Below are 22,766 nucleotides of genomic sequence, written 5' to 3'. Positions count from 1 at the left end.
ATCCATGCAGCATCCAGGTCTGACTGTGACTAGGATGGCAGTATATGTGTACAGTGATGCATGCATGACTGCATTAAGGGTCCTCTGTCATACAAACCCTATGTATCTTGTTCTTACATTTATGTGGTTTGCTGCTACTTCTCCAGCTGCGATGTCACGGTTCCCCCTAGCTGACTTCTAGATAGATTAACATCAGTGATCTTGTAGCTGCATTGGGAGGGGGATGTGCTCTTGGTGAGCAGAGCCCTGGACTTTCATCTCTGCTTTTCTCAAAGGCAGTTAAGCAACACAGAATACTTCATGCACACATATTTAAACATATTGAAACTGCTCAAAGTACTTCAAGATATAATCTTACACTATACTGAATGCAAAGATATTTGCAATTTCATAAATATTCTGAAAATATTTCCACCCATATTCCAATGGTGCATTGCTATTTTCCATTTCTGTGACATGTTTCATTCAGTAGTATATTTGAAGCATGATACACATCTTTTATTAAAAACACAATTTGCTTAGTGGTAATTGTGGATTTGTTATCGTTTGTATCAAAACATGAATCAGAATCTTGGAATTCTACATGTGGACTTGTAGCAAAAAAAAAAAGGATGCTAATGACGGCAGAGAGAAGGCTGCGGTTTGAATGCGGAGCCTCTGGAGGGTTTGGTCAAAAGCCCAGCTCTGTTTTAATTTCCATCTCCTGCCTGCAATGAGATACTGTACAACAAGGCTTATTCTAATGTAAATCATGTGGTAATTATGTGTGCTTTCAATCACGTTGGCTAGGCTTTTCACCATGCAGACTGATTTTACAAACTGACAGAACAAAGCATGTTTAATTGGTGATGTATTCCCTGTATAATGTATACTGCTGGTCAGCTAGAATGGTAATGCGCAAACATAGTCAACAATTAAAAGGATAATTTATTCAAAAAAGTAACTGACAAAATTCTGTCAGTTACTTACCCTGATTCAAGAGACAATATTTTGTAAATTGTTTTGTTGTTGTTTTTGAAGGCCATTAAAAGGATAGTTCACCTGTAAAGAAAAATATAATTCATAATTTACTCTTCCTGTAAAATGTTGTTCCAAACCTGGCTAATGACTTCCATAGTATTTTCTCTCTCTCCATATACTATAGAAGCATAGAAGTCAATGGTTACCGTCACCTGTCAACTAGTTAAACAAATTCTTTAAAATATCTTATTTTGTGTTCATCCAAAGAAAGAAACTCGAGGGTGAGTAAATAATGACACAAAATAGGGGGTGAACTATCCCTTTAACTTTAACTGTATAGACAAAAACAGACGGTTCATTCTTCAAAATATTGTTCAAGAAAAGATTTAACACAGGTGAATAAACGATGATACTTTTTTATGGAATTATTCCTTTAAATAATAGAGAAAACATGGAGAAAATTAATTAAATCCATCATGTCACACAACAAAATTATAGTGGCAGAGAGAAAATTTCACCCTAAAACAAATCAAATACTAGATGGGTGCATAGTGTTTCATTATTGTTTTATATGTTATACTATAGCAATAAAATACTGCTTGGTAATGTAAATGATTCAAAGTTAAGAGGTGGGCAAATCACCTTAAAGAAGAGGAGTGGAGAGGAGGAACAATTCTTGATCATTCTTGTCTATGGGTCATTAATTAAACTAATGGTGCATTATTGCATGAGGATCTTTGTGCCTTTGTGTTCAGTCCTGATAACTCAACCATGTTTGAAATCAATATTTACAAGCTTTGGATAATGATTCTGCAAGGCATGATGAATTTTGCCTTTTGTCCGGTATTGCAATACTGAGTCAATGTTTATAAATCTACATGTGCTGGAAATACATGTTGACACATGGAAAGAAAAGAAATGCTTACAAATCAAAATTTCCTTCTTTATACTAGACAAATCTCACCCTCTACATACACACAGTGAGTGTGACCTCTATGAAAAGCAGTTCATGTGGAACTGCTGCTGAAAAAGTGGTGGATAAGCAGGTGAGAAAAAGGTCTGGATGGAACTTAATTAAAACAACTTGAGATAAACTCCTGCCCTTTTTGTGGATTAAAAAGAATAAGTGAGAAAATTAGGTAAAATGCTCATCACTGTCATTGTAGATGCTTTTTCTTGTTAAAATCTGTATCATTCTCTGCTTATTATGTAGCCTCCATAGGAACTTTGCTCATCTTCAAAACATTAATAAAATCTGAGAGATTTCTGACCTTACGTTGAAAGTATTTTTACTTAAAACTCTGATGTTTCAAAATGTTTAAAAAGAGATTGTAAAATAAAACCATATAAAGCGGTTTAGTCCAAGTCTTCTGAAGAGACACGATTGATTCATATGATTAACAGATTTAATGAATGCATTTCTTCATTTATAAACATTGATCAATGAACATAAACAGAAGCTCAACTGTACAGGTGTCCCCTGTTTTGTCCTTGGACTTTCAGTGTGTTTTCATTTGTCACATGCCTGTCAGTTTGCGTTGTCAAAAGGCTTGCTCGACTTCACCCAGCGATGCGCAGACTGATCGGCGGCAGACTTGAAGCAGTGCATGCTGGTTAGAAATTTTGTCCTACTTGAGACCAGACATGGACACAGCGACCCCATAGTCTTCAACGGTGGAAAATTAAGTCAATTAGAAGCACTCGCTTCCTGATGGAAAGACTCACGTCTCCTCCTGTCTATACGGGCGACAGAGTCGCGTTGGTTATGACGCAATTATAGTCTATTTTTACAAAAACAGCTTCTACAGGGTGATAGTGTAAGATACAAGGTAATGGAGCCTTTTATATTGTCGTGTTTCTTTATAAATAAACAATGGACAAATGGAGTCTTTAAGCGCCTCAGATGTAAAGTTATTCACTGTCAAAGTGACGCAAAAATGAATGGGAGTCAATGGGATGCTAACAGCAGGTGATGGCTTGGTTAGCAATGGCCGCCCCTATGGTACACTTTCCGAGTGCTAGTTTACCCCTTTGCTTGAGACAGCGCCGATGGCACGTGACTGTGACGTATGTCAACAAAGTACAGCGAGAGCGATTCGAGAGCAGCCGGCTGATGCAGCCGGTGCAGATTCTCAAAGGTGGTATCCACGATTGGCCGATGTCATGACAAATCCTGTCCCCCTGTGAAATCGTGTCCGCTGGTAGCGGTTTTAAATGCCTGATCAAAAGTTGTTATACATGGTTCTGGACAATCAATTGTTTAAAAATAACTAAATAATAAACTAATAAACTATGAATTCATTGCCATACTAAGTACACACGCAGAACATTTATTTGAAATATGTAATTGATTGCTATAATGGGAGCAAAAACATGTTCTGAATTATATAGCCTACTTATATAAGCACATTGAAGGCTATTTTAATACAATTTAAACAGCAAAAATCTAAACGCGATTGTGTAAGAATTGTAATCAGGCTCTGAACAGATTACCTATTAAATTTCTTTCAGCCAATAGAATTGATCCTTGTGGACACGATTTCACAGGGGGACAGGATTTGTCATGACACCGGATTCACCGCATGACAGCGATCCCGTGTGTTTCGTGTTTATTCTAAAACCTTATGTTACGCTAATGCTCACAAATCATTTATTTATAACAGTAAAACCTCTTTTTCATGTAAGTACAGTCAATCAAAAGTATGCAATGTTATATTGTCATGTTTATCAAACTAAAACAGATAAAAACTGTTGACAACACTTCATTGATGGTGTAGGTTTATATGTTGAACTTTAATTTTGTCCAAATAGACGCTTTATTAAGCAGCATTTATTTAACATCAGCTGTGATAATGTTTGCAAACACAGCGCAAGCTTCACTGCGCAAAGCAGAAAGTGTCCGACTTCACGCCTCCGTTTGCAGCTCCTCCCCAACCTGCACGCGGCTACTCTCGCCGATCGCATGCATCCAGCCGCAGCCGATGTCAAACACACCTATTCTTTTTCCTGATCACATGTTCCTTTCCCTGAGTCCCAATTCGCATACTATCTATCCTAAATAGTATTCGAAAAATAGAATTAGTATGTCCCAAATCATAGTATGTTGAAAAGAGTATTCCAAAGATTCCCGGATGGTTTACTATTTCCGGTCCGAATTTGAAGTATGGATCGATGTGCACTCTACGGCTGATATTGCAACGAGGATTCGACGAGGATTCGAATAGAGTTACAAACGCGGATAAAAAGCGTTAAAAAACTACAAACATGACTGACGTGCGAGTTCGACGGTTAAGTAGAGAAGTTTAGATAAAGGGGTTTGAGTGACCAACTATCAATATTGAACCTGACAAATTGTCCACATTATATTTCACCTGCAGCAGCATTGTGAACTTTTTTAATGACACGTTTGGCCTTTAACTTTTAAATGCATCATTATATTTAAACTGCAAACACATGAGGAGAGTCTCTGCGTTAAAGACCCACACATGGCAGATCAACGAGCGGCTACATTTCTCTCCGATACGGTTGGAGATTAATCTGCATGTGGAGGATTTGAACTGTGTCGAATCTGAACGATGATTGACAGGGCAGATAAACGGTGACGGGATGCACGTAACTAAGCGTCAGAGCCCGTTAAAGATGGCGAAGTAGTATGTCCCGAAGCTTGCATACTTTTCTGCTACACACTCAAAAGTATATACCTTTTCTTCACAAAAAAAGAGTACATACTTTTAGGACGTAGTATAAGTAGGCTAATTGGGACGCAGCATTTGTTCCAGTTTCCCGCCACTCATCTATCACCATGGTAACTGTTGTTAATTAGTTCTGTTAAGCTGTGTCTTGTCTATTATCTATTTAAGTTCTGCTGTTTCCTTTAAGTTACATTTACACGTAAGCTGGCGCATACTGTGATGTTGGCTCCCTAAACAAACATTTTTCTCAATTTACATACAAACGTGAAAACTAAGATTTTCAAAATCTCAACTCTGGCCAGAGTTTTTAGAAAGACTTGTTTTCAGAGGTGAATTCTCAGTTTGATTGTGTAAACGAAAGGCGCAAACGAAGGGAAATGTCTCAGTTTTTCAAAATAACCATGTACGTGTAAACTGGGCCTTAATCTTTGTCTGATTGCTGTTAAAATTGTATCTCCTATCAAATTGATGCTCGAGTTCGAACCTCATTGGTTCCCGCACGTCAAGCATGCTTGACGGTCTGTGACCAAATTTGTTCGCTGATGAATATTTATGTAAAAAAAAAATGAAATCTGCTAATTTTATAAAGCAACTGTGTCTTTTCAGAAGAGTTGTATTAAAGCGCTCAATTCATATGGGTCTGAGAAATCTCAGATATCATTAAAAATAACTTTATGTTCGCGAAAGTCTTATGGGTTTGGAACAACATTAGGTTGAGTAAATGACGACATCATTTTAATGTTTGGGTGGATTAATTGTGTTTTTTTAAAGTTATTTAAAGTACAACACACTTAAACTAAACTCAGCAAAACACATGACCACACAAACACACATTAAGATTCACCATAATATCAAGTATTATGGTTATATAAACTAATTACTAACACGTCATGTGTAAGAACAATTAACTTGATAATACATAGGACAACCTATATGTTTGCTGAATTCTGCCAAACAGTGCAGTTTAAAATCAGAGCACACTTTGGGTTTCACAATGCAACGCAGCTAACTTGCTCCGTTACCAGAATGATGAATGAATATGTCTAAAATTGGATTAAAAATGCAAAATAACCATATGTATTTCCCAGATGATAACTGGGCTGTACTCTCTGAATTAAATGTCACTGCAACAAAATACTTATCTTTGCGCATACTTTACAAAGATAAATGTTAAGGGCAAATTTGCCCTTAGATGTAGAAACATATCATGAGGTGTGACTTCAATGGAAGTGGACAGGAAATAGTCTATTGTGCAAAGTGTGGAAATAGCTATGTCTGAAATGACACTCTCTTAAGTAGGTACTCAATTTGGATATTCCAGGTGTAGGTACTACATTCGCCATGTTGGCATCCTACTAGTCAGTTGCGTTGCTTCATTGCCATTGTATGCACACTTCAGTAACTCGTAGGAAGTAGTAGGACATCTTCTGTACCTTTTGTCTACTCTTTATGAGTTTAATTATTTAAACTTTAATTATTTTGTCACATACTGTTTTTCGCCAACTAGGGAAGTATGTGATTTCGAATGCAGCCAAATTCTTGATCCTCAAAAAAAATTATATGCAGATATTTGAATTGTTGTCAGTGTAGAAAGATTGTATTAAAATGCTGCATTGTTCACATCTAGAAATTATTTTGTAGAGCAAGTAGTTGCTAGGAAGGGATGTCTCGTGACACATAATTATCATTTTTTTGTACCAAATCGTTTGACCAAATTAGACCTATTGTGTTAAATTTTATACGCTAAAAGAAGTCTATATGATTAACATGAGGAAATTATGTAGAATTATGTGGGAGTCAGCTCCTGCACTGATCTAATGAATTATCATAAATGTTTGGCAGCAGATGAGTTTATGATCTCTCAGCATGTCTTGGAACCACTGCAAGATTGACTACCTCTGACCTCTCATGAACGACGGTCTCAATGGCACTTTGTATTTGCTGGAGTGTAATCAGCTTTATGAGCTGAAAAATTGTATGTTCTACTCCCAGGTGCACGGCGAAAACGGTTTACTGCCAAGAACTGAAAAGCACTCTAGCTCATGGGTGTTTGTATATCTAACATGTGTATTTATTTGTCACCCTATTCTCTCCTGAACTGTAGAGCTCATTGACCAAGCAAATGGTACATTACTTTTATGCATTTTAAAGAGGCTATTAGATTAATTTTGAAAACATGCTCATAGTAGCAAACACATCTTGCAGAGGGATATTTGTACCATTTGTATTTGTTACTACTAGTACTAGTAATAATATGCAATATTAAATGATTTACACACACGCACCCACGCACGCACACACACACACGCACGCACGCACGCACACACACACACACACACACACACACACACACACACACACACACACACACACACACACACACACACACACACACACACACACACACACACAATGATGTAAATCATGTCATTTGACTTTATCTCATTAATCCCTTCTTTATATATTTTTTTTTTAAATAGGAATTGAATTTTAAATTTTTGAATTTTTCAAAAATATTGAATTTTTTGAGATAGGAATTTTGGGTTCCCTTTCAGTCGGTCACGTTCGACGTACGTCAGAACTGAACCGACGAATGGGATCTTACTTTAGAGACCAATCCTACTTCGAGCATCTAACAACGAGCCAATGAAATTTGGCATGCGATCACGCATTCCACGCTCCGCCCCGCAGCGCGGGTATAAATAGGAAGTGGAATGGTAGATCAGCGCTTTTTACTTCGGAGCCGAGCAGTGCTTACTGTTTCCTACGAAGAGTGTCTGACTACGAGTCAAAGAGTGTTGAGTGAGAGAGTCTGCCAGTGCGGGTGATACGGCGCGTCAGTGAGAGACCGTCTGATCAGTGATCAAGCGATCTAAAGGAGCTTGTTGGTTCGCTGAGCGTTCCCATACAAACTGTTGGTTCGCTGAGCGTTTCCCATACAAACTGTTGGTTCGCTGGGCGTTACACACACACAAATACACATCACTGAGAGCTCACACAGGCTTGCAGAACGAACTGTGTGGAGCCGCGGTCATCCCCCTGAGTGCTTCAGCACACTAAAAGAGCAGCTTTCCATTCACAAAAGAGCAACACGGTTTGACCCTGCGTCTTTTTCAAGATGTCATTCAAACCGTGTATTCCTGGTATGCAACTGGTTCCTGTCCTCTTTGACGGCCACGAGCGCATGTGAGATTGCGATCGTGGGTGATTCATGTTCTGGTAAAAGAAAATGGTCACGTCGGCGCGTTGTTCGTCTCCCCCTTCTCATAAAGGGCTCGAGTGTTCAGCGCGCCGTGTGCCGTCGAGCGGCCGGCTGACAGCGGTGGTTGTCACGACAACCGGCGCGCGTCAGTCGGCGCTCTAGATGCGCGGTCGAGACTATGAAACCTCAGATGGGGTCGAGTCCCTTCGCCTATCCCCCGATCTAGTTCATTTCTAGTGTTACTGGAAAAGGGCTACTTTGGCTGATAAGCGCTGGTGGCCTGAGGATTACAGTGGGGATTCCCCGCCGGGTAAATCCCCTCGGGCCCCCACTCCTCTATCGCATCAAAAGCATGCTGAGACTCTGTTCGTGGGTGGTACGGATTCTCTCATGAGAACACGACCACGTCAGGGCATTGTTCGCCTTGCCTTCTTCATAGAGGCTTGAGCGCTCAGTGCGCTGTGTGCCGTTCTGACGGCCACGTTCACTGTCTTGCATGCCTGCTGGTAGTTGAAGGTGGAATCGCTGATCCTAAAGAGAAAAGGGCTTAGCGTTTCATTTTTGGCTCTGGCAGAGGACAGATGTCAGTTGCTGCATCGGAGAGAGGGAAATATGGAGGGTCAAAAGGGCCAAAAATGAGACAAAAAAAAAAAAAAAGTATCATTGTTTTCCCTCTCTCACTGCCCTCTGCCCTGCACGCACGAGGGTAGTCCCAGCCCAGGGGTTGTGCAGGAACTGCGTGCGGTGTTGGACCTCGCCCTATGGGCGACGAAAATCACTGTACGCTCCCTGGGTCAGGCGATGTCCACACTAGTGGTCCAGGAATAGGGGGCTAACCTGGCAGATATGCGCAAGAAAAGCCTGTCTGTCGGGCTGGCCTCCTCGGCGGCACCATCGAGAACTTTGCCCAGCAGTTCTTGGTGGCCCAAGAGCAGACGGAGGCGTTGCACCAGGGTGCCGACGACCAGCTGCTCGGTCGCCGGTCGCAGCGCCTCTGCCGGCTCGTCGCCGAGGGCATCCCCTCCTGCGTCCGCCTCCACCCTGCTAGAGCCGAGCAGCAGCCTCCACTGGAGGAGCAGGGTGCCGGACGCGAGGGACGCCCAACCCGTCCAGGGCCCGCTAACCGGCAGGCAAGCGCAAGGGGACGCGGCCCTGAGACGGGCCGGCTAGGGAGAACAGGAGCTTCTCGGGGGAGACGATGTTCGCATCCCTCCCCCACCCCCCCGGAGGAGGACCGGGGGGCCCTGACTGGTTTCGGTTCTGCCACTGGCTCTCCGGAGTCCAGCGGTACCCACATTTTAAGAGCAGTTTCCTCTCTCTCTGGGCCCCAAGAGGGTCAGGTTGGCAGTGTGCGACGCCCACGGGCCTTGTCACTCCTTTCCTACCCTCCCGTCGCCAGGGGGCAGTTGTGTGGGCCTCGAGGACGCCCCCGGGCCTTCTCACCCACACACTTCCTCTCTCGTGAGCACTCAGTCAACACTCCGGGCCGCCCACGGGCCTCCCGGGTCGGGGCTGAGTGCTTCACTTCCCTGCCTCCGGGCAGTGGGCAGCAGAGTGGGCTCCGAGGACGCCTCCGGGCCTTCTCACCCACTCTCTGTCCAAACCAGGAGTGCTCAGGCAACACTTCGGGCCGCCTCCGGGCCTCCCGAGTCGGGCCAGAGTACTCCGCTTCGCTGCCCCACCCCGGGCATGTCTGTGGTGCGGTTGGTCCCGCTTGCACGGTCTCTGGGGGCCTGGCTAGGTCTCCCCGGGCCGTCTCGCTGGCTCATCCGTACCATCAGACTCGGCTACGCGATTCAGTTCGCGCCGGCCGCCCAAGTACAGGGGCATCCTCTTCACCTCCGTGCGAAGCAGCGATGCTCAGGTCTTGAGGTCAGAGATCGAGGTCCTACTGGCGAAGGACGCGATCGAGCCGGTTCCTCCAGCCGATATGAAGACGGGGTTCTATAGCCCCTACTTCATTGTGCCCAAGAAGGGGGTGGGTTACGACCAATCCTGGACCTGCGAGTTCTGAATCGGGCCCTGCACAAGCTCCCGTTCAGGATGTTGACGCAGAAACGCATTTCCAATGCATCCGTCCCCAGGATTGGTTTGCAGCGATCGACCTGAAGGATGCGTACTTCCGTGTGTCTTTCTCCCTCAACACAGACCGTTCCTACGTTTGGCGTTCGAGGGGAAAGCATATCAGTACAAGGTCCTGCCCTTCGGGCTGTCCCTGTCGCCCCGCGTCTTACGAAGGTCGCGGAGGCAGCCATTGTTCCGCTCAGAGAACGCGGCGTTCGGATTCTCAACTACCTCGACGGTTGGCTGATCCTAGCCCAGTCGAAGGACCAGTTGTGCGAACACAGGGACTTGGTGCTCAGTCACCTCAGCCAGTTGGGCCTTCGGGTCAACCGAGAGAAGAGCAAACTCTGTCCTACACAGAGGATCTCTTATCTCGGTATGGAGCTGGACTCGGTCAACCGGACGGCGCGCCTCACCGAGGAGCGAGTCCAGTCGGTGTTGAACTGCTTGAATATGTTCAAGAGCAGGACAGCGGTCCCACTGAAATTCTTTCAGAGGCTCCTGGGGCATATGGCATCTGCAGCCGCGGTCACGCCGCTCGGATTGCTTCATATGAGACCGCTTCAACGCTGGCTCGAAGGCCGAGTCCCGAGGTGGGCGTGGCAGAGCGGTCAGTACCGGGTCCCAGTGACTCCTTACTGCCGCCAAACCTTCAGCCCGTGGTCCAGCACTTCGTTTCTCCGGGCCGGGGTGCCCCTAGAACAAGTGTCCAGGCATGCTGTGCTATTCACGGATGCCTCCACCACAGGCTGGGGGGCCACGTACAACGGGCATGCAGTTGCTGGTCTGTGGACGGGGCCGCAATTGCATTGGCATATCAATTGCCTCGAGTTACTGGCAGTACATCTGGCACTCCGCCGCCTCAAGGGGCCGCTGCGTGGCAAGCATGTACTGGTCCGTACGGACAGCACCACGGCCGTTGCGTACATCAACCGTCAGGGTGGTCTACGCTCCCGTTGTTTGCTCCAACTCGCCCGCCACCTCCTCCTGTGGAGTCAGAAGCAGCTGAGGTCGCTTCGGGCCATTCATGTCCCTGGTGTGCTGAACCAGACAGCCGACGAGCTCTCTCGTCAGCCGACACCTCCGGGAGAGTGGCGACTCCACCCCCAGGCGGTCCAGCTGATATGGGACCAGTTCGGAGCCGCACAGGTCGACCTGTTTGCCTCTCCGGACTCGACCCATTGCCAGTGGTACTATTCCCTGACCGGGGGTACCCTCGGCACAGATGCACTGGCGCACAGCTGGCCCCGGGACCTACGCAAGTATGCGTTTCCCCCAGTGAGCCTTCTTGCACAGACTCTGTGCAAGGTCAGGGAGGACGAGGAGCAGGTCTTGTTAGTTGCGCCGTATTGGCCCAACCGGACCTGGTTCCCAGAACTCACACTCCTCGCGACAGCCCCTCCTTGGCCGATTCCCCTGAGGAAGGACCTTCTTTCTCAGGGACGGGGCACACTATGGCACCCGCGTCCAGACCTCTGGAATCTTCATGTCTGGTCCCTGGACGGGACGCGGAGGTTCTAGATGGACTACCACAAGCTGTCGTAGACACCATCGCTTCAGCTAGAGCCCCCTCTACGAGGCGCCTCTATGCGCTGAAGTGGAACCTGTTCGTTGAGTGGTGCGCTTCCCGCCGGGAAGACCCCCGAAGGTGTTCGATCAGTGTCGTGCTTTCCTTCCTGCAAGATGGGTTGGAGAGAAGGCTGTCTCCCTCCACCCTCAAGGTATATGCTGCAGCAATAGCAGCGTACCATGATGTAGTAGAAGGTAAGTCCGTGGGGAAGCACGACCTAATCGTCAGGTTCCTCAGAGGTGCGAGGAGACTAAATCCTCCTCGTCCATCCTCGATACCCTCTTGGGACTTAGCTCTAGTGCTCCGAGCACTTCAGAGCCCTCCCTTCGAGCCTTTGGCGTCTTGTGAGCTGAAAATCTTGTCAATGAAGACAGTGCTCCTGACGGCATTGGCCTCGATCAAGAGGGTAGGGGACCTGCATGCACTTTCGGTCAACGAATCGTGCCTAGAGTTCGGGCCAGGTAACTCTCACGTTGTCCTGAGACCCCGGCCCGGATATGTGCCCAAGGTTCCTAGCACTCCCTTCCGGGATCAGGTGGTGAACCTGCAAGCGCTGCCTTCGGAGGAGGCAGACCCAGCCCTGGCTTTGCTGTGTCCTGTCCGCGCTCTTCGCGCTTACGTTGACCGGACCCAAAGCCTTCGGACCTCAGAGCAACTCTTCGTCTGTTACGGAGGCCAGCAGAAGGGAAAGGCTGTCTCCAAGCAGAGGTTAGCCCACTGGATAGTGGATGCTATAGTCTTGGCCTACCAGTCCCAAGACGTGCCTTGCCCGTTCGGTGTAAGAGCTCACTCCACTCGGAGTGTTGCTTCTTCCTGGGCGCTGGCTCAAGGCGCCTCGCTGACAGACATATGTAGAGCTGCGGGCTGGGCGACACCTAACACGTTTGCTAGATTCTATAGCTTACGTGTAGAGCCGGTATCTTCCCGCATCCTCGCCCCCAGTGGCCAGGAGCGCTAAGTGCCCGTTCTAAGTGTCGGCTTGCGAAACGCCACTCCCGCCCTCTGGGCCGGATACGTGCGTCTATTGTCTCCAGTTGTGTTCCCCGGGAAACCGGCTAACCCTGTCGAGCTCCTCCGTCACCCCTCCGGTGTCAGACGTTGCGGACCGTCTGACGCCAGGCCTGCACCCGTATGCTTGTGAAACGTGGCTGTAGGCTGGGTTCCATATGTAGCGGTTCCCTCACGGCAACCCCATATGTGTATTCTTCCACGGTATCAGCTACCCTTCGGGCTAGCCCCGTGTCTTTCCCTCGACAGAGCCCGCTCTGTCGTCTCTGGGCGTGTTCTTTCCCCCCTTCAATCAGGCTGGAACCACCCCAGAGACTGCCATATGTTGCACTACCCTGCCAGGTTAGTCCTTATGTGTATTCTGCCACCTCTCCTTCCCTGAAGGACGTGGCCCCGCAGCGTACCCTCTCTCTCAAATACGAGGTAGGCACGCTTTCCCAGCGTTATCCAATAGTCATTCTGAGTGGGTCTTGCAGAAACAGCAGTGACTGTACTCCCTGCTTGGAGCCCTGACTTCCGTACCATACTAGACGGTGCAGTGCGCTCAAGCAGGACGCTGGAAGGGCCAGCATCCTGGCGTTTTCCATAGGGATCCCATTCGTCGGTTCAGTTCTGACGTACGTCGAACGTGACCGACTGAAAGGGAACGTCTCGGTTACGTATGTAACCCTCGTTCCCTGAAGGAGGGAACGGAGACGTACGTCCCGTCGCCAGATGCTGTGCTTCCGCTGGGAGTCCGGTCACCTTTCGGCTCCTCAGCAGAAAAAGCGCTGATCTACCATTCCACTTCCTATTTATACCCGCGCTGCGGGGCGGAGCGTGGAATGCGTGATCGCATGCCAAATTTCATTGGCTCGTTGTTAGATGCTCGAAGTAGGATTGGTCTCTAAAGTAAGATCCCATTCGTCGGTTCAGTTCTGACGTACGTCTCCGTTCCCTCCTTCAGGGAACGAGGGTTACATACGTAACCGAGACGTTTTCATGAGCTGTATGCCAAAATCATCAGTATTAAAACAATAAAAGACCTGAAATATTTCAGTTTGTGTGCAATGAATCTAAAATATATGAAAGTTTAATTTTTATCATTACATTATGGAAAACAATGAACTTTATCACAATATGCAAATTGTTTGAGAAGGTGTGTGTGTGTGTGTGTGTGTGTGTGTGTGTGTGCTTGTTTTTGTGACATATCAGGACAAAAATGTGTATAATAACATGTGTATGACACAGGTATTACAGAAAATGGTGACATATCAGGACATTACCCCATGTCCCCACTTTTCAAAATGCTTATAAATCATACAGGAGGAGTTTTTTTTTAAAAGTAAAAATGCAGAATGTTTCCTGTGATGGGTAGGTTTAGGGGTAGGGGCAGTGTAAGGGGATAGAAAATACGGTTTGTACAGTATAAAACCCATTACGCCTATGGAATGTCCCCACAATTCACAAAAACAAACATGTGTGTGTGTGTGTGTGTGTGTGTGTGTGTGTGTGTATATATATATATATATATATATATATATATATATATATATATATATATATATATATATATATAAGAGGTTTTCTACTGAAAGTCAATATAACTGTCAACAGCCGCATACATGGCTTGTTAACCTCGGCCCATGCCACTGAACAGAGAACAAATTTAACACAATCAGGGATGAAATGTCACAGTCACCCCATAACAGGCAGATCCTGGAAATTAGATTTTATAAATGAGTCTATTTGGATGTTGCTATCGGCCTAAACCCTCTGAATCCTCTCCATGTCCCGCTACAGGGCAGCCTGTGATTCAATTTTCCTTTGTTATAGGCAGACTCATTTTCAGTCGCCTTCTCTTTCTTCCTTCTCTTTTTTTCCGCTTGCTCTCATCTTTTGAGATGCTCGACTTAAATGTCTTGATTCCCAGAAGTGATTCACATGGAGATGGACATCAGAGATCAATGTCCTATGCAATGCCTTTTGACACAAAGGGGCCTCCATTATCTTATTCTCAATGACCTCAACCTGTTTATGCAGTGAATGAAATAGAAAAGAAAGCAATGGTGGATTTAATGTAGCATTTATGGGATAGCTTATACAAAAATGTAAATTCTTTAATCATTTACTTGTCATTCCAAATAACGTACATTTTTGAAGAGTATCGCTGCTCTTTCAATAAAATGAAAAAAGGCTGTCAGCTACAAAATGACAACAACCATAACATAAACCCTATTATAAAAGTACACATACTAATTTAAAATAATTTGTTACATTTATATAGTGCTTTTCTGGGTACTCAAATCGCTTTACATATAGAAGGGGGGAATCTCCTTAACTACCACCTCAACTTCTACACTATAGGCTATTCCAATTCTTCTGAAGCCATACAATAGCTTTGTGTGAGTACAGCATGCTGAAATTGAAGAAATCAAATCTAAATCTATCTTTTTATATAACAAAAATTAAATAACTTAATTTTAGTTATTTAATTTTTGTTATTTAAAAAATAACAAAGAAGTAAATTACAAACAATAGGACAATATATGGGTCACAAATTAAATAAACTACGTTTTTTATTTTAAAATTGATTACTCCAATTTTAGCATGCTATACTCACACAAAGTTATTGTGGATGGAAATTAAATAAATTACTTTTTTCGTGTGGGATTATTTAACATGGATACATTTTTTTTTGCTGTTTAATATATAACATTATTTAACACAGACAGGTATTGAGGCTGCTGTCATTTTAAGACGGAATTCTTGGATCTAATTTACAGACAAACAGATTGTTACACGGCAGTTCAGAAAAGACCAACGTGGAATGTATACGCCAAAAACTCATTTTGGCGTGTCTATGGCACGCTGTTTTTCGCGTGCATATGACACGCATTTTATGGCGTATTATACATACAAACCCCCCACCCCACCACCCTAAACCTACCCAAGAGCGTGTCATATATACGTCCCACCACCCTAAACCTACCCAAGAGCGTGTCATATATACGTCCCACCACCCTAAACCTACCCAAGAGCGTGTCATATATATACGCCCCACCACCCTAAACCTACCCAAGAGCGTGTCATATATACCTCCCACCACCCTAAACCTACCCAAGAGCGTGTCATATATACGCCCCACCACCCTAAACCTACCCAAGAGCGTGTCATATATACGCCCCACCACCCTAAACCTACCCAAGAGCGTGTCATATATATACGCCCCACCACCCTAAACCTACCCAAGAGCGTGTCATATATACGTCCCACCACCCTAAACCTACCCAAGAGCGTGTCATATATATACGCCCCACCACCCTAAACCTACCCAAGAGCGTGTCATATATACCTCCCACCACCCTAAACCTACCCAAGAGCGTGTCATATATACGCCCCACCACCCTAAAACTACCCAAGAGCGTGTCATATATACGCCCCACCACCCTAAAGCTACCCAAGAGAGTGTCATATATATACGCCCCACCACCCTAAAGCTACCCAAGAGCGTGTCATATATATACGCCCCACCACCCTAAACCTACCCAAGAGCGTGTCATATATATATACGCCCCACCACCCTAAACCTACCCAAGAGCGTGTCATATATACGCCCCACCCCCCTAAACCTACCCAAGAGCGTGTCATATATACGGCATAAAGTGCGTATCATATGCACGCGAAAAACAGCGTATCATATGCACGCCAAAATGAGTTTTGGCGTATACATTCCACGACATTGCACACTCATACTATTTATACGCATTTATGTGTGATCGGGTTGGGTAACTATTTATAACAACTAAAGTAAATCCAAACAAGCAGAAGAATCCAAAACAAGAGCTGACCAGAACTAAAACAGAGCACACATAACATCCACACAGGACAAGGGGAACACAAGACAGGGATCATGACCGAGATACTGAAAATTTTCGGAAAAACAGACACTGGTCACCCTATCCAGGTCACAAAGCCAGTCTGAATGATTTGTCAATCGATGCAATGATTAGTTAACAGCCAGAAATGGAAGACTATCAGTGAAAAACAAAAAGTTTCACAAGAATACTTTTATTATAATGTTATGGTTTTGCATCCTTTTTGAAGCTTACCAACATTATTGATCTGACTGCATTGACACCATTGTATGAGAACTGAACTGAGATGGACGATGACATCGCTGTTTTCTCAAGAGCAGCTGTATGAAAGAACTAAATTAATAACTAATGATTTTTACAAACAAAATGAATCAACACTAAACTTATTTAAGCCGAACAATGACATTGCATTATTTTTATTATCACTGCAATGCTGCTTTAAAACAATATTGTAAAAAGTGCTATATAAATAAAGGTGATGTGACTTGCCGGCAGAATTTTAATTTCTGTAAGATCACTGTGGTTAAATTAGCTTATTTTCGGAGCTCTGACACACATGGTATGATGGCAGTGTGATATTGTGAAGTTGAGAGACAAGGTTGAACTGCTGAACTGGTTCTCACATTTACTTTACTAGAACATTGGCTGTCTGCATGTAAATTAGCATTATTCAGATGATGCCATGGCCAAACTCCCGGCAGATTTTGCTATTATAAGAAAAGGCTTAGTGCAAAAGAGAATGCTTAAGTCTTATAAAGGAAAATGACAAAGGAAGTAATTTTGGCTGTACCTAGCCTACACCTGTTCAGTAATTAACAGGTATGGACACAAATTAGCTTGGCACACAACACTGGGGTTTGCTAAATTATTTAATCAAACCTCACAGGGCTTCAACAGCACTCAGGAATTCCCCATTGGGTTATTGAGTATTAACTCCCCAGGTTGTGATTTTACGCACACACAGCCACACAAAAACTCTCTATCTTGTTCCTTCTTCAGCAGGGAGGTGAACACAAAGATAGAGTGTGTATGCTATTTTCCCTGCTGGTCTGATAGTCTCTGTTTTATTTATTCATGGCCACATAATGCAGTAGCTGCAGTAGTAAGTCTAGAATGAGTGGCTGGCTCGTTGCAGTGAAGCTTAGTGTGCTAAACTACTCTTTAGTGGCTAATAGTAATGTTCTGCTCAATGTGCTATTGAAAAAGACGGAGGAGAGGTGCTACTCTGTAATGCGACTTGCATTCTGCATGGTTTCTTTTCATCTTTTTCAACTATAGTGGAAAAAATGAGGTCCCCCTCCACATGCCCTCTGTTGCTCAACCATTATACTCAGTCATATCCCTCTCGTCATGTTTGAAAGGAAATGTAATTGATTTAACCTTGAGGGCTTCTATACAATAGAAATGGGGTGAGAAAGATGGTCATCCCTAACATACGGCATCATCATGTGCTTGAGTGGCATTATATCGACTTTGACCATCTTAAATTCTCCTTCCTCAGCACTCTTTTTACACAAGCCAGTCAATAAACTTGTAATGCTTGTTTACAATGAGAATAAATGATGGCTTGAGTGTTTATACCTATGAGTATATGGGCATGGGCTTAACCTGATTAAGATCATTTTAACATGCTTTTAATTTTTATAAATAGAGTATTCATAAATTTGCAAGTCATAACTGAAATGTAATCAATAAAAATGTTCTAGCTCAGTGGATAAATGCATGGAACAGCAAGTAAATATCAAGCATGAGCAAGTCTTGTGAACGCGTTATATATAACTTTTGATTCACTGAAATGAGCGGCGTCACACATGGTTTCATTGTAGATTTTCTCACTTTATAGCCGAATCGACTTTGACTGTTTCATAATTGATTTTGCAAGACAATGCTATTGAACTGAATTGAATCAACATTGAACGGACCCAAGCTAAATAACAACATTACCTACTGCTTATAGTTGAATTGAACTAATTTTATAATTGATAAAATTTAGTTATTGAACTGAACTGAAGCTACACTGAACTGACTTGTCAGAAGATTATTAAAGCTGCTTTGAAACTATCTATATTGTATAAAGTGCTATTGTAAATAAAGGTGACTTGACTGGCGGTGTTGCGGTGATGCTGAACAGTAGTGCAGGGAACAAGTATTTTTTTCACAGTGATTTTTGTCTGCACTCACTGGCAAAAGAATACACGTGAAAACCAAATGATGCCTCGGTCCCAAACGACCAGGCAAAACATTAAAATTGTCAAATTTGGATATGGTTACAGGTAAGATATTGCTTTGTAACACCAGTACATAAATGACATAAAGTGCCGGCTTTAAAGCATCCTGGCCTGTGTACACATTCTTTGAGTCAAAGTGAAACATAGACGGATTCTTTGAACCACGGGGGGCAAAGCTGAATTATTAAACAAACAGCTTTTTTGTTACGTTTAGATCTGACATCTTTGAAATATTCATTCATGAGAAAACTGAGGCACGACTTCAACAAAAGCAACCCATGAATCCCTAATAGAAATGACGTTCTTTACTACAGTGCAGCTGCAGTAACACATGCTCTTCCACTTCAAGAGATCTGTTCGAGAGGGACGTTGGACAATTGCTTCAGATAATTAGCAACAAACTGCAGAGAGTTGATCAGTGCCTCCTCTGTTACGTTCCCAGTCATGCTCTATCGTGTTGGGTTTTGGCAGTGCATGAGCGCTGCACCACCTGGCTCTCCTGATGCATGACCTTTGCTTTTTGGCAGGCTGGGTTCAGCTCTCGCCATGGGGTTGCGGAGGCCAGCGGCAGTCCTCCATTCATCTGGTATTACTGCCTGTGGACTGCAGGTTCCAGAGCCTCCCTTCACTCCTAGTCAAGTCAGCGGGCATCTTCCCTCACACACTTAGCGCTTCCTTCCTAATTAGAGCTCAATCATTATGACTTTATGACATTATGAGCTTTTTTTTTCTGTAGCATTACTAATGGAAAAAGTAGCACAGATCACTGGTTTTGTAATTTTACATTGGACATCATGGCAACCCAAAGCAGTACCAAGTCCAAGACATTTTCTATGGTCTTGTGCAGTTCACATTTCACATGGTTTTCCATGTTTTTGACTAATGCTGACTAATGTGGCTAGCTATGTCAAAATATAATTGGATTGGAAAGGTGGTTGTGACATCAGCACCATACTAATACTGTGTTTGACCCCCTTTCGCCTTCAGAACTGCCTTAATTCTACGTGGTATTTATTCAACAAGGTGTGGAAAGCATTCTTTAGAAATGTTGGCCCATATTGATAGGATAGCATCTTGCAGTTGATCGAGATTTGTGGCATGCACATCCAGTGCACGAAGCTCCCGTTCCACCACATCCCAAAGATGCTCTATTGGGTTGAGATCTGGTGACTGTGGGGGCCATTTTAGTACAGTGAACTCATTGTCATGTTCAAGAAACCAATTTGAAATGATTCAAGCTTTGTGACATGGTGCATTATCCTGCTGGAAGTAGCCATCAGAGGATGGGTACATGGTGGTCATAAAGGGATGGACATGGTCAGAAACCATGCTCAGGTAGGCAGTGGCATTTAAACAATACCCAATTGGCACTAAGGGGCCTAAAGTGTGCCAAGAAAACATCCCCCACCCCATTACACCACCACCACCAGCCTGCACAGTGGTAACAAGGCATGATGGATCCATGTTCTCTTTCTGTTTAAGCCAAATTCTGACTCTACCATCTGAATGTCTCAATAGAAATCGAGACTCATCAGACCAGGCAACATTTCTCCAGTCTTCAACTGCCCAATTTTTGTGAGCTTGTGCAAATTGTAGCCTCCTTTTCCTATTTATAGTGAAGATGAGTGGTACCGGTGGGGTCTTCTGCTCTTGTAGCCCATCCACCTCAAGGTTGTGTGTGTTGTGGCTTCACAAATGCTTTGCTGCATACCTCGGTTGTAACGAGTTCAGTTGCTCTTCTATCAGCTTGAATCAGTCAGCCCATTCTCCTCTGACCTCTAAGCATCTAGATCTAACAAGGCATTTTCACCCACAGGACTGCCGCATACTGGATGTTTTTCCTTTTTCACACCATTCTTTGTAAACACTAGAAATGGTTGTGCGTGAAAATCCCAGTAACTGAGCAGATTGTGAAATACTCAGACCGGCCCGTCTGGCACCAACAACCATGCCACGCTCAAAATTGCTTAAATCACCGTTCTTTCCCATTCTGGCATTCAATTTGGAGTGCAGGAGGTTGTCTTGACCACACCCCTAAAATACATTGCAGCAAATGCCATGTGATTGGTTGATTAGATAATTGCATTAATGAGAAATTGAACAGGTGTTCCTAATAATCCTTTAGATGAGTATATGTATATATTATTTTTTTCTGATTTAAATATTACAATTTTGTTGAGTGAACAAACATATATATGTATGTATTCATATCACTGGAAAAAAAAATCAGGCCCCAATAGAAAATGTTCTAGTGACTGATCACATCTAAATATTTCACTTGGCCAAATTAAATTTCTGTGAATTGATGCAATTTAATTTACAGAAATTAAATTTGGCCACCTCAAAAATTAAGATGTGATCAGTCACTAGAACATTTTCAATTGGAGATGTGATTTTTACAGTGTATATTATTTGAAATTCTAGGTTTGTTATGTTTTTTCTTACACCACCATAAACTGCAGTTTATAACTATTTGAGTATTGGGATATAGTACTGTATATTATTGTATAAATTGTGTTTCAGTTGTTGTTCTTAATATATCACATGTAAAATATAGGCAGGTTAGCATTAAATCAAAGGCTATAGGTTGTGTATTATTTACATGTAAAATACACATGACTCCTGCTTCCCCACATGTCTGCATTTAAATGACTTGCATTATTAAAGTGCAGTCATCAGAGCTTTTCTGCGGCGTCAGTTCCCAAATTCATGTTTATTTGTGGATAACACACAGTGGCATTCACTATTCTTAAGGTCGGGAACATGATGCAGGTCAGAGCCTGCGGTGGCTTATTTGATTTCTCTCGTGACAGAAACTCAGAGTGACATTTAGACTCTGTGTCTTCCTCCATGGCAGTTTGCCAAGTATGGAATTCATTATAATTTGTATTGCTTTAGACATTGCTATCACCTGCCAACTGAGAGATATCACAGCTCCTTTGATCTTGTGTCCAAAATTCAATTTCATGTCAATTTTACCTCGTGTGACTGCCGTGAACCTGAAGTGTGGAGTGATGCGTTGTAAGACCATCCATCTTTCCATGAAGCACATCAATGAAATTTCTCCAACCGAAGCTTAATTGTGCACTTGTCATTAGAGGTGCCACGGTTACAAATGATCTAAATCGCCAGTGACTAGCATCCTTAATTTAGTACAGAAAAACATCAAACACAAGCAGGCTCATTAGGCAAATAAAAAGGTGCCAGGTAACTAATGGCAATTCATTATTTATACAGAACTTACTTTCAAAAAGTCTGTTACCTCTGTATTAATCGAGCAGAAAGTGGGCATATCTAAAAGGTCATGATCCTTTGAAGTCCTACCTCACTCTCGCGCATATAAGCAGATAAACATAAGCACGTCCCACACCCACGTCACCCCCCAACAAACAAGCTTTCCATCAATCACTGCACAAAACTTACCTGCGCTGGATATGTTGGATTTTTCATTGGTCAGAAGTAGTAGGAAATCCTGACAAGTTTCCGAGTCTAGGAGAGGGCTGTCATCCAGGCAGAGGTCAACAATAAGGGCCACCGCCTTCTCACAGAACATGTCCTGGTCCTCAGTGGCAATGGCACTCATTCTGTGAGCCCAAATCCCAACTGCTTTGTCCTTTTAGCATCTAGGACGTGATCGTAGCACTTCAAAAATAGATTCAACTACTTCTACTCTCTCTGCAACTCTTGGATGTTCGCATGTGGGTGAATGGTTGTGTGGAAAAGGGGGCTTGATGAAGCAGTAGTATCCCAAGGTGCTTTGGGAACCAGAGTACTGCGTCACATTATGTCTAGATCTTCCTCTCAGCTACTCAAACACAGGTTTTGGAGATTTTTGTCCCTAAGCCAGTTTTCGTCCACTCCCCTCCCCTTGTTCCTCCCTTCTCTTGTCATTTTTACATCGGATAGGGAAAAGGAGAGCTCCTCCTCCCTTCCACTGCTCCTCTCCCTTTCTTGACCCTGAATTTGCTAGATGCTTTTTGCTATAGACTACATTCTACTTCCCCAGTGTTCAAAATTTCTATTTAGTTTGAAGGAACATCTGCATTCCCATCTTATGTTCTTGTGAAGTTTTTCCTTGATGCTATAGTCAGGTTGTGGAATCTGAATGTTTTTCAGTAGCTATTGATCATCTGATGATGCATTTTTGTTGAGTAACGGTAAGGAAAATGGGCTCATAGACTCTAA

At 43.8% G+C, this 22,766-nt stretch overlaps 1 protein-coding gene across 1 annotated transcript in view; it reads right to left on the bottom strand.

Moving 5' to 3' along the window:
- Positions 1–22,380, bottom strand: part of syt6b (synaptotagmin VIb) — a 42,203-nt gene extending 19,823 nt beyond the window's left edge. The window contains exon 1 of the mRNA XM_067432133.1: positions 22,005–22,380. Within this exon, the coding sequence (XP_067288234.1) occupies positions 22,005–22,164 (160 nt within the window). The 5' untranslated portion in view covers positions 22,165–22,380. The remainder of the gene's footprint in view (positions 1–22,004) is intronic.
- Between the last annotated feature and the right edge of the window lie 386 nt (positions 22,381–22,766).

Source organism: Pseudorasbora parva, chromosome 22, assembly GCF_024679245.1.
Source record: "Pseudorasbora parva isolate DD20220531a chromosome 22, ASM2467924v1, whole genome shotgun sequence".
NCBI lineage: Eukaryota > Metazoa > Chordata > Actinopteri > Cypriniformes > Gobionidae > Pseudorasbora > Pseudorasbora parva.
Note: the sequence above shows the minus strand (reverse complement) of the source record. Positions and strands in the feature narration are given on the sequence as shown.